This window comes from Protopterus annectens, chromosome 3.part0 (genome assembly GCF_019279795.1).
Source record: "Protopterus annectens isolate FY-2018-M chromosome 3.part0, PAN1.0, whole genome shotgun sequence".
Lineage (NCBI taxonomy): Eukaryota > Metazoa > Chordata > Ceratodontiformes > Protopteridae > Protopterus > Protopterus annectens.
In genome coordinates this window covers 1,613,735,448-1,613,749,492 of record NC_056731.1, presented here as the reverse complement: position 1 = coordinate 1,613,749,492, position 14,045 = coordinate 1,613,735,448, and the positions used below count along the sequence as shown (strand labels likewise).

Sequence of the window (14,045 nt, the reverse complement as noted above, 5' to 3'; positions counted from 1 at the left end):
GGTCTTCATTTGGCCAGGATAGGGATGTGGAAGCTGGGACCAGTCTGACTACTGAAAATCTGTCTTCTTTTCCCCCCAGAGGGAGTATGCCTGGTGAGAACATATTTTTCAGTCTCCTGTTTCTATTTCTGTTGACAAGTCTCCTCCTGACACATTACGATGAAAGAGGTTTATCAATGAAATTCCTGTGGCACAGAAAATGTATTATAATTTGTTACAGTTAAAGATGCCTAAAGCTGAAGCTATTTCCCGATCTTGCAAGGGATACTTTCTCACTGCTTCTAGCCTCCTGCTCCATAGATGTCTTACAAGTTACCCCAGACACATAAGTACCTGCCTTCTAATTGTAAATCAGACCCAGAAGTTACTTCCCTATCCATCTCTGCTTCTGCAAAACCAGTTACTGTTGCTAACCCCATTCTCTATGACAAGTGTGGGAAAGCACTAGATAAGCTGGTGAAGAAAATGTATTCTAATAGTTTAACTTTCATCAGTTTAAGCTGTCAAACTTCTCTGTTAATGTTTTTATTGTTATCTGTTGAGAGCATGCAGAAGTAAATGGGTATCTTTCTTCCTGAGGTAAATAATTCATCAAATGCTTCTGTGACAACTGTTTAAAATATGCTTAGTAACATGACAGTGTGCTTATGATGCTCTGGATTCCTCCTCTAGAGCTGCTTCTGGATCAGTTTTGAGGAGAGATATTTGGCTTCATTCTCAAAGTCTTCCTTATGATGGGAAAGCTGAGATTTTAAGTTTTCCCTTAGATAATTGTTTGAACCCTCTGCAACTGAGGTGCTTAAGAATTGTGTTGAAAAGAGAAAACTGATTCAAGCAGTGTCTCAAATTTTTCAGCCCTACTTTTTCAGAACAAATCATTTCCACTTCTCCTTAGCTCCATTTTTCATTAAGCACTTTTAAAATGGCAAAAAGCCAAGAAACTGAGTTTTAAAAAGCAAGGGAAAAAATGAGGTTCTAAAAAGAAAGCAAGAGCCTCTAAAACTCAAGGACAGTCTTCTTAGTCAATCACTGTCTGACTGTTCAGACTCTATTTTCTCTGGATTCTGCAACACACAATTTCTGTGGGAGCCATAGAACCTGTGCCCATCAATCTCCTAGGCAGAGATTTTTTTTCTTTGCTTTCCAGAAACTGTTTTAGTTCCTAAAACAGATGGATCCTGGAGGTCTATACTGCATCTTTATTTCTAAACCATTTTGTCTAGATTCTGAAGTTCAGGATGTTATCTCTTCAGTTTTTTGTACCTGCAGAAGTGAATGAGACGTCTAGGCTAGATGCTAGTTGCCAGTGGTAAAGCTGAATCTAAAGGATGGTAAAGCTGGAACTAAGAGATGCCTGTCATCACATCCCCATTGCAGAGCAATTTGGGTGTTTCTTACGATTTGCTGTATCCATCTTACATTATCAGATGTTCTTATTGATCACTGCTGCAGTAGTCAAAGCTATGTGGGCTATATCCTGCATAGGAGATAACAGCCAACCAGTTTCCAAAGCTTAAGGGCACCTTCCACACACCCAAACCATTAACTTGAGCTGAGCTGAGTCAAAAAGCTTGAGCACCAAGCCCTTTAGAGCTTTCCTGCTGATGAAGTGTGTGCTTCTTTGCAGGTTTTTGAGGCTCGATGGTCCGCTTGTGCTGTTCCATTGCTGGGCAGATAAGTTACTTTTGGAGAAAAAACTCCATGTCATTTTTAATGTTCAATTTTACTTTCCTGTGTGAGAAGGTACTTTTTAAGATAGGAATGTGTGTTTTTCTTGACTGTCACATTTATTTGTTTAACATTTGTTGACTGGGAAAATCTGAACTAGGATAGAGCCTATTTTCAGCAGAGGCCTGGGGAGAAATGCTCCAGGCACGTGTCTTTGGAATGTGAGAGGAAATAGGAGCACCTGGAGGAAACCCACACCAACGCAGGGAGGACCTGCAGACTCTGCACAGAGGGCATCCCAGCCGGAAATCAAACCAGAGAACCTCTTGCTGTAAAGCAACAACATTAACCACTGTGCCACCCCTTGACTTTGCTCTACTTTTAAATGGGAGGGCATTTTTGTGTTTGGCACTTTAAAGTTGATTTAAACATTCTGTATCTGCTTTCTCTCTGTGGAGAAAATGTGTTTAAATTGCTTTTTAGGGCTAGAAAACTGTTTATTGGGAAAAGTAACTTTATACTATTTTTGATATTTATCAGTTTGTGCTGCCCAATTTCCGTGGGAATGAAGCACCATTTTCAACTTGACCATGGAACAGACTATGGTTCTACAGACTGTCCTTCTTCCAACCACAAAAAAAAAAGTTAACTAAACAGCCTTTGCCACCACAGTAAACTAACAATTTGCTTCAGCTGTAGGTGGATGAGACTGCTTTGGCCAAAGCCAGTTCCTCAGATCACTCATCTTTTCCCTCATCCCTCTAGTAGTGCACATACAGCCACAGTGGACTGGGAGTTGGCCATGTCCTCTGCAGCTGTTGGGGTCCCCTTAGTGGGCAAGAGAGAGCAACGTTTGTTGGTGTTGGGTGAAGGGGAAGGGAAGGTGAGTCTCCTTAACCAGGATAATGTGCCCATCCCTGGTGAAGCTATTGCTGCCATTAAAAACCCTGTTTGCCTTAATTTTCCTGTCAGAAAAAGAAACAGAAAATTAAATGTATACTTTCTCCTGCTTCAATTTCATTGGACAAGAGAAGTTTATTAAGTGTGATTGAGGGTCTTGTACAGGATACTTCCAGAATGTGCCAGTGTTTTCAATGACAGAACACTGAGGTTTCTCAGTCCTGCAGAAAATACTACGAAATGTTGCAGCTGGAATTCCTAGAATGTCCTGTCATTCTCCCAGTGCTTCTAGCATTGACGGAAGTGTTTGTCATAACCTGTGGTTTCTCTGATAGCCAGACTGTTGAACATACAAAAGCAGACAGACTGAGGAACTTTGTACATTCTTTCAGATTTTATATACTCATCCCATACTTGATCCAGTAGCTCAAGCTTTAGTCAATCTAGCTGCTGCCAAGCACTTTATTAGTGCTAATCTTTCCCCTTCTTAAGGATGGTAGAACAGTTGATCTGTTTGGGGAAAAGTGTATGCCTTTGCAACTTTTAATTTTTAGAATTTTAAATGGTCAGGCTCTTATGTTAATTTATTCTGAGTAATTGTGGAAGTATGATAGAAGTTTTATCTGCAGTTCCTTGCTTTGAGGAAAAATATGCTTTGTGTGGTTTAGTTTCTTCAGTTTTTCAGGTCACTACTCCTTGTTTAAAGTGTGTTTTTGACTGTGTCGATACTATGTCCACTGGTACTGTGTTGAGGAGGCCGTCTGGTTGCATTTTCAGAATCTCTTAAAGGATGTAAGCAATGAGATTTTAAATTCATCTTTGCTAGAGATTTAGTTTTTGTTCCCTCAGCTGCAGAGATGATCAAAAATGTGATGAGAGGGGTAAGCTGATATGGGGAATCTCTCAGATTTTTTAGCCCTCCTTCACATAATTTTCCATTTTTTTTTTTCTGGGTCCTTGTCCAGTTTTGGCAAGAAACAAAACCAATAGTATAAGCAAAATGCTAGTAAGCAGGCATTTAAAAAACAATGGCAGAGAGTTTTCAGAAAGAAAACAGGAACCCCAGGACAAAGGACAATCTAGCCAGAATGACTGTGTAAGGGACTGCAGCAGTGATCATTCAAATTGCTGCTGTTATGGTAAGTTTACTTACAGAACTGTACTTTTTCTGTTTTCCCTTCTGGATTTTCTATTATGCCAAGGGTGTTGACAAAATGCCTAGCTGCCGTCATTGTTTACTGTAGACTTAAAGGCATTCACATTTTTCCATATTTGAAGGATTGTATGCGCTTCTGTATTTGGCAATTGTCGTATCTTTGCAGATTCTTTCAGCTTTCAAGTCTTCAGCAACTGTTGAATAATTTCGTCTCAGCCTGAGTTTTCAAATAAAGCTTTTGAAATCTTCTCTCGTCCCTTCTCACAGAAGGATTTTCCTCAAATGTTTGTTGAACTCTGCCTTGAGAAGAGCCTTTCTTCCTTCAGACAAAAAATGTATGTTTCATCATTTCTTTGTGAGTTTGTCTAGCCTAAACCATGTGTCTGCAAGGGAGTTCAAGTTTCTGTGGTGAATAGTATCAATAATTTTCATGCTTCTCCTGGCCAGGCTACACAAGGAAAATACAATGATGCCTCAGATCACTCTGGACCCTTTGTCATTTCAGATCCCAGTTCTGAGGTTTGTAAAGAGTGATACTGGGTGATGGATAGACCAGATATCTTGCATACCAGGTCTTCCCTTCCAACTCCCCCGTCAGTCACAATAGATGTTTCAGGCCTGATGCAGGGAGTGGTTTCAGAATGAGTAAAAGTACGAACTGTGTGAGATCCTGCAGACAGACCAAAGATAAAGGCTCAAGAAAATGGAAGACACAGGATTCTCATTCCATCCCTGATCCAAAAGTTCCTTGGCCCCAGGAAAAGGACTCCTCTCCAGATTCCACCTCTGGCAGTCAAGCCAAGTTTCTCTTAGGCATTATTGTTATTTGAGACAAGTCTCTTCCTCCGGTTCCTAGCAGACACTTGTCCAAGATGGAATTATCAAGCTGCATTTCTAAGGTCCTTTAAGTCCTTCAGAAGTACTTCTGAAGCCGATTAACAGCCCATGATGACAAGATTTCTTAAGGCAGAGATGGAGCTGGGTATCATCCCATTCTCCATCTGCATCTAGGGATGCCCCCCCCCTTCTCCATAAGTTCCTTCCCTGCTGTGTGTCTCTGTGTCAGTGGTTTTGGAGCTGAAATGCATCCCAGACCGTGCAACATTGGATCTGATACCCTCTCTTTTGGTTCCAATTTCTTCACATCTGATGCACTATTCCCTGAGGCCTTTGAGATTTGGTGTGTCCTGGCTGTGACCACTTAATGACAGAGCTTCTGCTCCTGCCCACGTGGGGTTTTTCCTGGTGTTAGAAGTTTCATCTTTTGAGCTGTCTGCTCTAAGATCTTGCTCGGACCCTTGTGGTTCCTTGGTGCCAGGGATTTGACCTTTAGCATCAGTCACCATTACATTAATGGTGGACGTCTTTGCTTCAGAGTTGGGCTCCTAGGTAGTGACCAGATTCTGGATCTGAGTACAAAATTATAGTGAGGATAGTAGCTTCTCCATCTAGACTTGCTGCAATGCTTCCTTTGACACTGGCTTCACCCTAAGATGCCCACCCACCTGTTTCTAAGCCCTTATTTCATGGCAGTCAAGGACAGAGTAGGTCAGATGCCCTGAAAAAAAAAGTTATTCTGCTTATTTACTCTTCAAAGGATTCATATCAATCACAGTTGGTGATTCCCAAGAAAAGGATGTGTAAAGGGAGACATGGGGTCTCCCACCTTGGATATGGACTTGGAGGATCAAAAGGGTTCCCCACAATTCCCTCCTGAAGATGCCTCATTTGTCAAGATTCTGAGTTAATAAGACAGAGGGGATCCTGGCCCACTGTGAGTTGTTTTTTTGTATTTATCAAGGTACATTTGTCATCCATTTCTGCTTGTCTGCCCTTGATCCCCCCCTTTTCTAATAATGCTCAAGTTAAACAGTTTTAGAAAGGGGCATGTTATAGTCACCTACCTAGGAATCAGGTCCTCCTTGGGAACTGAACTTTGTGCTTGGGAAGTTTACTCTGTCTGCATTTGAACCAGCTCATCAGGAACTGAGGTTCTTATGTTGAAAGACTTCTTTATTCATTGCTGTGACTTTTGCAAGAATATCTGAGTTACAAGCTTTTGTGGTGAGACAATCCTACCTTATTTTCCATAGGAACAGAGTTTCTTTGAGAACAAATCCTTCTGTTAATGCCTAAAGTAGTCTCAAAGTTTACTTTAAGCCAGACTGTCAATCTCCCAGTAGTCTCTCCTTAACCTTAAAAAAATGGTGGAAGGATGTCAGTCTAAAAATCTACAGGCAGCTCAGACACCTTGCCAAAAGCTGAACCTTTTGGAAAGTTGATCAGCTGTTTCTCTCCTATGATAGTAAGAGAAAAGGACAACCATTGTGAAAACAAATCCTTTTCAGGTGATTGTCTCGTAGTGTTGCATTTTGTTGTACTCACCATAGTAAGCTACTTCCAGGCAGGGTTACAGCTCATTCCACAAGTCTTTGGCTTCTTTGATAGCTTTCTGGAAAGAGATGGACCCAAGAAGTATGGCAACAACGTGGTCCTTTGTACACACTTTTACCAAGCACTACAAACTGGATTCATTTTCCAGGTCCAGAACAACTAAGACCTTTCTCCAAAGGCTCCAGGAGTCTTAGTTTATTGGCCTGTTCCCCTTTTCCACTTTTCTTCTGTAAGCTATGGTAAACTTCCCATATAGATTAAGCTACTGAAACAGTGATGTGTGTGTGAATGTAGTACAACTGTGGGAGTAAAACGTACCATAGCAGTATATATTCTAATAGATCACTGTTGTAGTAGCCTCTTTGTATTTTTGGTGTTGTCTGTGTGAGGATTTGTCCTCCCTTTTTTGTATATAATTTGGTTTGTTTCCTAGCATTGCTCTTTAGGGCTTTTGCTTTCCTTCTGGACAAAAAAAATGCTCTGAAGCTTTTCATTCTCCAGCTGTTGTTTTTTGGAACTCTGCTTGAGCTCTTGACAATGGAGTGCATGGAAGGCATCCTAAGCTTTGTAAAGCTGGAGAGTCGCAGAAGGTAGGACCCATATACTTAGGCTACTACAACAGTGGTTTATTAGATCATCTACTGTTACAGTAAGTTTTACTTACCTAACTGTACTTGCTGTGATGTTTAACAGTGTTTTTTTTTTAATTTTGCTTTTAACTATTTAAGTGAGTGCTTCCATGTTCCTTCAAAATGCCATAAGCTTGCTTCTAGGACTCTGTTGTTATGAGTTCTTTTGTGCACATCTTGTATTGCAACCTTAATAAAACATGTAACCTTGTAGTAAAACCTAAATTTTTTCATATGTACCATTAACTCTGAATTTATAAGATCCAAGCATAAATATTTTCTGTACTTGCGTATTATCGCAACCACATTGTTAACGTGCCATAATTTCTAATGTTTTCACAAAACTATCTGTGTTAGCCTGAAAAGAGTTGTGCAAAGTGTAAGGTACTATTCAGTCGCAATGTAGACGGTCTGTGAGCAACGTAGACTACATTCAGGGAATACAACTGCAAGGACAAATGTCGGAACTTGAAATACAATGCTGAAATACTGAATGTCACTGTCCAGTAGTACAAAGCAAGAATTCGTGCATAACACATCCCTTACTGTGAAGACTGTAACAGATGGTAAAAAAGTTGTCAAAGCAACATTTTGTAAAACGCATGACTTACGATTGTCTACATTTTACAAAGCCCACTGAAAGGCTTTATTACCATTGCCTTTGTGAGGGTTAAATACTGTGAGGTGTAAAACGCACAATGAAAGCAATAGAGTTACACGAGTAATGATCATCCAAGGTTGCCATACATTAACAAATTAAACAAAGATGACCGTGGATAACGAAGACACAGAAAGTCAGGTTTATTTTATTTGTAGGTTTTAGGTTACAATAAGTTAAGTCGGAAAAGTACATACCCGAAAATTACAAAATGCAAGTATTATTCCTCTTCCTGACTCCTACACAATGGGACAGAGTAAGAATTAATAGTTTACACACCCCTTCTGAGCTTAACGTAAATATTTTCATCCAAACATTAACGAAATTTGGCACGTTGGAAATGTGGTTGCGATAATACGCAAGTACCATACTTTCTTTAATTATGTAATTTTTATCATTGTAATTAAATGTGCAAAAGTGTAAGTCTACTCAAGTCATTTATAATATAGTTACTGACATTGAATGTGTTTAGATGTTACTGTAATGCTTTTGGCAGAAAGTTAGTCAGTAATTATTTTACTATTTCAGGTCCAGGTAATCAGCCAGATGTTTCATCTGTGAAAAGTGAAGATCTTGGCACCCTCCAGGAAATGTCTGCAAAACGCCTTATCATTGGTTCACTTGATCTTCGATTAGATAGCAGTGCAGTCCACAGGATATTGAAAATGGTGGCGTGTGCCGTTGACCATGAATATGAAGCATACAGTAGACCAAAACCAGGTACATTACTTTTAATTTATATGGCTCGGCTTTAATGTTGATGATCATGTAGCAATTTTACAGCATAGACTGATGTATTGCTTTATCAGAGTTTATGCTAAATGTAATGAGGCCAGCAGGCTTTATGCTGCGGTCATTCCCCAGCATGTGTTCAGAGATGTTTACTGCACTTAGAGTTTCAACTGTTCTTCAGGTGTATTCATATAACCACCGAACGAAACTGAAGTATCATTGCAAAAACCACCAAAAAAGCTTAATGACCGGCGATAAAGGACAGAACACTTCAATGGAAAATAAAAAGCAGTCTCTACCACCTCGGCCAAATACAGCCTTTTCAGAGTGTTCTTCAGGTGTAGTTTTAGTAGTTTGCTCTTTAATGGTGGTTACAGTATGAGAGCCTGAAAATGTCGACCTGAAAGACACCGATATAAAATGCATGCAGATTTGAATTACAGGAGACAGATATATTGGTATAAGTATATTTACCTTTTGTTAACTTATAAGTTCTACTGGTCAGAACTCATTTTCAGTAGTGGCCTGAAACAGCTGCTAAGGTTTGTATCAATATAATAACAGTATGAAGAGTTTAGGTGATGAACCATTCATTCCAGCCATTAGAGTACAGTTAAACTTCAGGATACAGTACATGTGACTGTAACACCATATACAGTGATTATAATTAGTAGACATTAATTATGGCTAAATGTCCACACATTTCAACTTTTGCAGTGTTTTATTATATCTATCCCTTTCATTGTCTGTAAAGGTTGAAGTCAGCAAAAGCAAGACCTTGGGTTGACTGTGGCTCAGACCATCAGCTACTTATTTAGAATTAAATTAAATTAAATTAAATTAAATTAAAGAAGGCAAGAAAAGCTCCCAGGCTAAGTAGATATGAAGTCAACAATGTTTCAAATGAATATGTAGTAGTGGGTGAAGAACAGATTTATGGGATGATACCTGGTGGTTAGAGTGCCTGAAGAACTATGGACAGAAATTTGTGATGTTGTCCAGACAGTGGCAATTAAAAAAATTCCAAACAGAAAGATATTAAAAAATCAACCTAGGTGCATGTTAAGGCTTTAGAAGGAGTCAAGGAATGAAGGATATCAAAAGGCAATGGAGATGGAGAAAAGTATGTCAAATTGAATGCAGCATTTCAGAAAATAGCAAAAAAAAAAAAAAAAAAAAAAAAAAAAAAAGATACCGGTATTTCTAAATTAGCAGAGAAGTGTCATATGATAATAGATTAGGAAAGATGTAACATCTTCAAAAAGATGTTAAGGAAAACTTTCAGGCAAAATGGAAGGGACAAAGCAGAAGATATTATTTGGTTGTAGGAATATGCAGAAGCATTGTATAAGAAAGATCCTTGCATCATTGATAAATGGATATAATGACAATTTCTCTGATCTAGTGGCAGACATCTTGTAAAGTTAAATGGGCTCCAAAAAGCCTTGATAATAGCAAGGCTACAGGTATTGATAGAATTCCAGCTGAATTGTTTAAAATCCAGCAGATGGTGTTCCAGTGTTTGGAATGCGCCACTGAATTTAGAAAACATAACAGTGGTCTTAGGTTTGGAAAAAGTCAATTTATATTTTAATCCCAGTAAAAGACAGTGCTAAAGAGTGCTCAAATTGTTGAACACTTTCACTTCTTTGACGTGTTAGCAAGGTAATGCTCAAGTTCCTTCAACCTAGACTCCAGCAGTGTATTTAACCGATGGTTGCCAGATGTTTGTGCAGTAATTACCACTGGCAACTCATGCATTGTATTAGCCTAGGTACCCAGATTCACTCCCCATACACACACACATTCAGACATGCACTAAGCATGACCTCTTCCACTTGATTGCACAGAAGGACATAGTTACCCATTCACACATACAAACGCACCCCATACCTTTAAGCTGCCCTGATTTCGCCTGTTATTTTTTTCCCTGTTCCTCATAATTTTTTTTTTTCTGGTAAATCATTGAGAATTGTATTGAGTCAAAACTAGACATTAGAGTTTCAGATGCATTGTGTTGCAAAACCTATTGTTCTACAGTAGAGGGTATATTATTGGAACGTCGATTATTAGAAATGTCAATTATCTTAATACAGCCTTCCAAAGTTTTTTTGGGTAGGAAAAATCATAACGTTTCAATATGTAAACGTTATACATATTGGCGTGTGCATGTTTTTGAACATGTAGCACGCTCGTGTGAGAAAAATATTCTTTATTGTTCATTGGAATCACTGAATAGTTAAAAGGCATGCAGAAAAAACTTTCTTGCAGTTTTTTTTATCCAGTTCCATGCATGTATGATTATCCGAACTACCCTAGGTCCCAATTAGTTCAGATAATCGACTCCCTACTGTATTAACTTTTTAATTGAATTTGTGTTATATTTTAAAAAAAAATCCCTTTTATTTTGTGTCTTCATTTCTTGATTATTTTTGGCTTGTCCCTGAATTTTGAACAAAGAAACTGAAAACCTATACATATATATGTATGTATATATATATATATATGTGTATATATATATATATATATACATACATATATATATATATATATATATATATATAGCTTAACCAAGATGCCCTCCGGGCTCGCCGCTGGATCCACTCGACCAGCACCCGGGTGCCCCTCCGCTGGAGTGGGACCCCTCCCGCCTTGGCGGAGGCGGGCCCGCCGGCCCCTCGATCCCTCCGCCGCACGAGGTGCTGCTATCTGGCTGATCCTGCCAGTAGCATATGCTTGTCTCAAAGATTAAGCCATGCAAGTCTCAGTGCACCACGGACGCTTACAGTGAAACCGCGAATGGCTCATTAAATCAGTTATGGTTCCTTTGATCGCCCACCGTTACTTGGATAACTGTGGTAATTTCCAGAGCTAATTACATGCTGATTTAGCCGCTGACCTTCCGGGATGCGCGTTCATTTATCAGACCAAAACCGATCCGGGTCTAGAGCCCGGCGAAGCTTTGGTGACTTAGATAAACTCGGGCCGATCACAGCGTGCCCTTGTGGCGGCGAATACGTAACGACATTCGAATGTCTGCCTTATCAACTTTCGATGGTACTATGTGCCTACCATGGTGACCACGTGGTAACGGGAATCAGGTCGATTCGGAGAGGGAGCCTGAGAAACGGCTATCACATCCTAAGGCAAAGGCAGCAGCCACGCCATTACTCCACTCCCCGACTCTCCGAAGGAGTAGTAGACTAAAATAACAATTTAGGACTCTTTCGAGGCCCTGTAATTGGAATAAATTACACTTTAAATCCTTTAACGAGGATCTATTGGAGGGCAAGTCTGGTGCCAGCAGCCGCGGTAATTCCAGCCCAATAGGCATTATATTAAAGTTGCTGCAGTTAAAAGCTTGCAGTTGGATCTTGGGATCGGGCTGGGCGTTCACCGCCTTGAGGTGGTGAGCTACCGCCTGTGTCCCAGCCTCGGCACTCCCCGATGCTCTTAACTGTATTGTCCCGGGGTCCGAGCGTTTACTTTGAAAGAAAAATTAGAGTGTTCAAAGCGGGCCCGGTCGCCTGAATACTTCCAGCGCTAGGAATAATGGAATGGGACTCCGGTTCTATTTTGTTGGTTTGAACTGGGGTCCATGATTAAGAGGACGCCGCCGCACTGGGGATTAAATTATTGTGCCGCTAGAGGTGGGGGAATTCTTGGACCGGCAAGATTTAACGAAGCGAAAAGCATTTGCCAAGAATGTTTTCATTAATCAAGAATCCGAAAGTCGGAGGTTCGAAGACTATCAGATACCATTCGTGGAGTTCACGACCATAAACGGCGCCGACTAGCGATCCAGGCGTTATTCCCATGACCCGCCAGGGAGCTTCCGGGAAACCAAAGTCTTTGGGTTCGGGGAGTATGTAATTTACAAAGCTGAAACTGGAAGGAATTGGACGGAAGAGGCACCTACCAGGAGTGGGAGCTTGGCGGCTTAATTTGACTCAACTTATCGGGAGAACCTCACCCGGCCCGGACATGGAAAAAGGATTTGACAGATTGATAGCTCTTTTCGATTCCTGTGGGTGGTGGCTGCATAGCGTTCTTAGTTGGTGAGCGATTATGTCTGGTTAATCTATACCCAACCCAGACCTGCCATGCTAACTAGTTATGGGACTGGGCCCGCAAGTTGTCGCCTCCAACTCTTAGAAGGACAAGTGGCTTTCCAGCCACACGAGATTGAGCAATAACAGGTCCGTGATGCCTTCTTAGATGTCCGGGGCTGCACGTGTGCACACTGAATGGATCAAGCGTGTGTCTACCCTTGGCCGACAGGTCCACAATCTACTGAACCCCATTACGTATTAGGGACGAGGTACATTCTGTTGGCAGAGGAATTCCCAGTAAATTAAGTTATGGCTGGCATTGATAAAGTCCATTGCCCTTTGTACACACACGCCCATTAAGCTACACCGATTTGGACAGTTTAGTAGGGTCTCTGATACGGCCCGCTGGAGTCGGTCTGCGGCCCGGCCGGTCATGTAAAGACGATCAAACTTGACTATCTAGAGGAAGTAAAAGTCGTAACAAGGTTTCCGTGAGTGAACCTGCGGAAGGATGCGCAGAAGGTCCGGAGGCCCGAGCGCCGTCCCGGGTACCAGGGCCTCTCACGCCCCTCCCCCCCTTCCGCCCTCTCTCCCCTCGCCCCCCGGGGGCGGAGGGAGGGGGGGGGGGGCAGGGGGGTGGCCCCCCCTCTGCCTCCGGTGGCGGGGGGGAGGGGTCCCCCCACGGGCGGGAGGCGGGGCCCCCCGCCAGGGGATGGGGCGGGGGGGGGCCCCCAGTGCTCCCCCCCCCGGGGGGGCTGGCTCCCCGGGTGGGGGGAGAGGCGCCCTGGCACAACGGAGTCCCCCCCTCCGGGGCGGGGCACGGTTGCAGATGACGCCCCCGTTTAAAGACCCCAGGTCGGGGGGGGACACCGCCGCTGGACTCCCCCTGCCCCCAGGGGCCCGTAACCCATCCGGGGACCCCCATGACCCCCGGAAACCCGTGTGCCCGAGGCAAGCCCGGGGGGCCCCGGGACGAAGCAAACTCTGAGCGGGGGATCACTCCTGCGGCCAATGAAGAACCAGGCTGGGAGAACTAATGTGAATTGCAGGACACATTGATCATCGACCAAAGATTTTCCCCCGGTTACCCCGCAACCCCCTCTGAGGGTCGCCGCCTTCCATCGCCCCCCGGGGTTCGTCCGCCCCCGGGGGGGGAGCCGGAGTCGAGGGGGCCGGGGGCCCCCCCCCAGGGAGAAGGGGGAGGAGGAGAGGTCCCCCCGCCCCGAGGGGGAAACCCGGGCCCCAAAGGGGGAAGGGAGCGGGGGCCGTTCCGCCCCTGGAGGCTGTCGGTGGTAGGCCACCAGGTTTCCTCTCCGGGGGGTCCTGACGCCCCGCCCTGGGCCTGGCCCCCCTCCCCCCCCGGAAGTCTGGCGGGTTTGGGGCGGAGGCGGCAGGGGTGGTCCCGGGGGGGGGACGGCCTGCCCGCCCGCCCCGGGCCCCCCCCGCGACCTCAGATCGCGGGCACCCCCAAAAAAAACCAAACGGAGGAAAAGAAACTAACCAGGATTCCCCAGTAATGGCGAGTGAAGAGGGGAAAAGCCCAGCCAACCCCCCGGGGGAGGGAAATGTGGCACGGAAATCTCCCCGGGCGCCCCCGGGGCCCAAGTCCGTGATCGAGGTCACCCGGACGGGGTGAGGCCGGGGGCGGCCCCCGGCCGGGGTCAGGTCTTCCCGGAGCGGGGAAAGCAGCCCAAAGCGGGGGGTAAACTCCATCTAAGGCTAAACACCTGCACGACCGAAAGGGGCAAGTACCGTAAGGGAAAGTTGAAAAGAACTTTGAAGAGAGAGTTCAAGAGGGGTGAAACCATTCAGAGGTAAACGGGGGGGCCGGCCGCCCAGGATTTTTCCCAAAATTT

At 43.6% G+C, this 14,045-nt stretch overlaps 1 protein-coding gene across 1 annotated transcript in view; it reads left to right on the top strand.

Annotated features, from left to right (window-relative positions):
* VPS13B (vacuolar protein sorting 13 homolog B) overlaps positions 1-14,045 on the top strand; it is a 5,424,989-nt gene that overhangs the window by 930,238 nt on the left and 4,480,706 nt on the right. Inside the window, exon 13 of the mRNA XM_044065647.1 lies at positions 7,934-8,125. Coding sequence (XP_043921582.1) covers positions 7,934-8,125 — 192 coding nt within the window. The remainder of the gene's footprint in view (positions 1-7,933; positions 8,126-14,045) is intronic.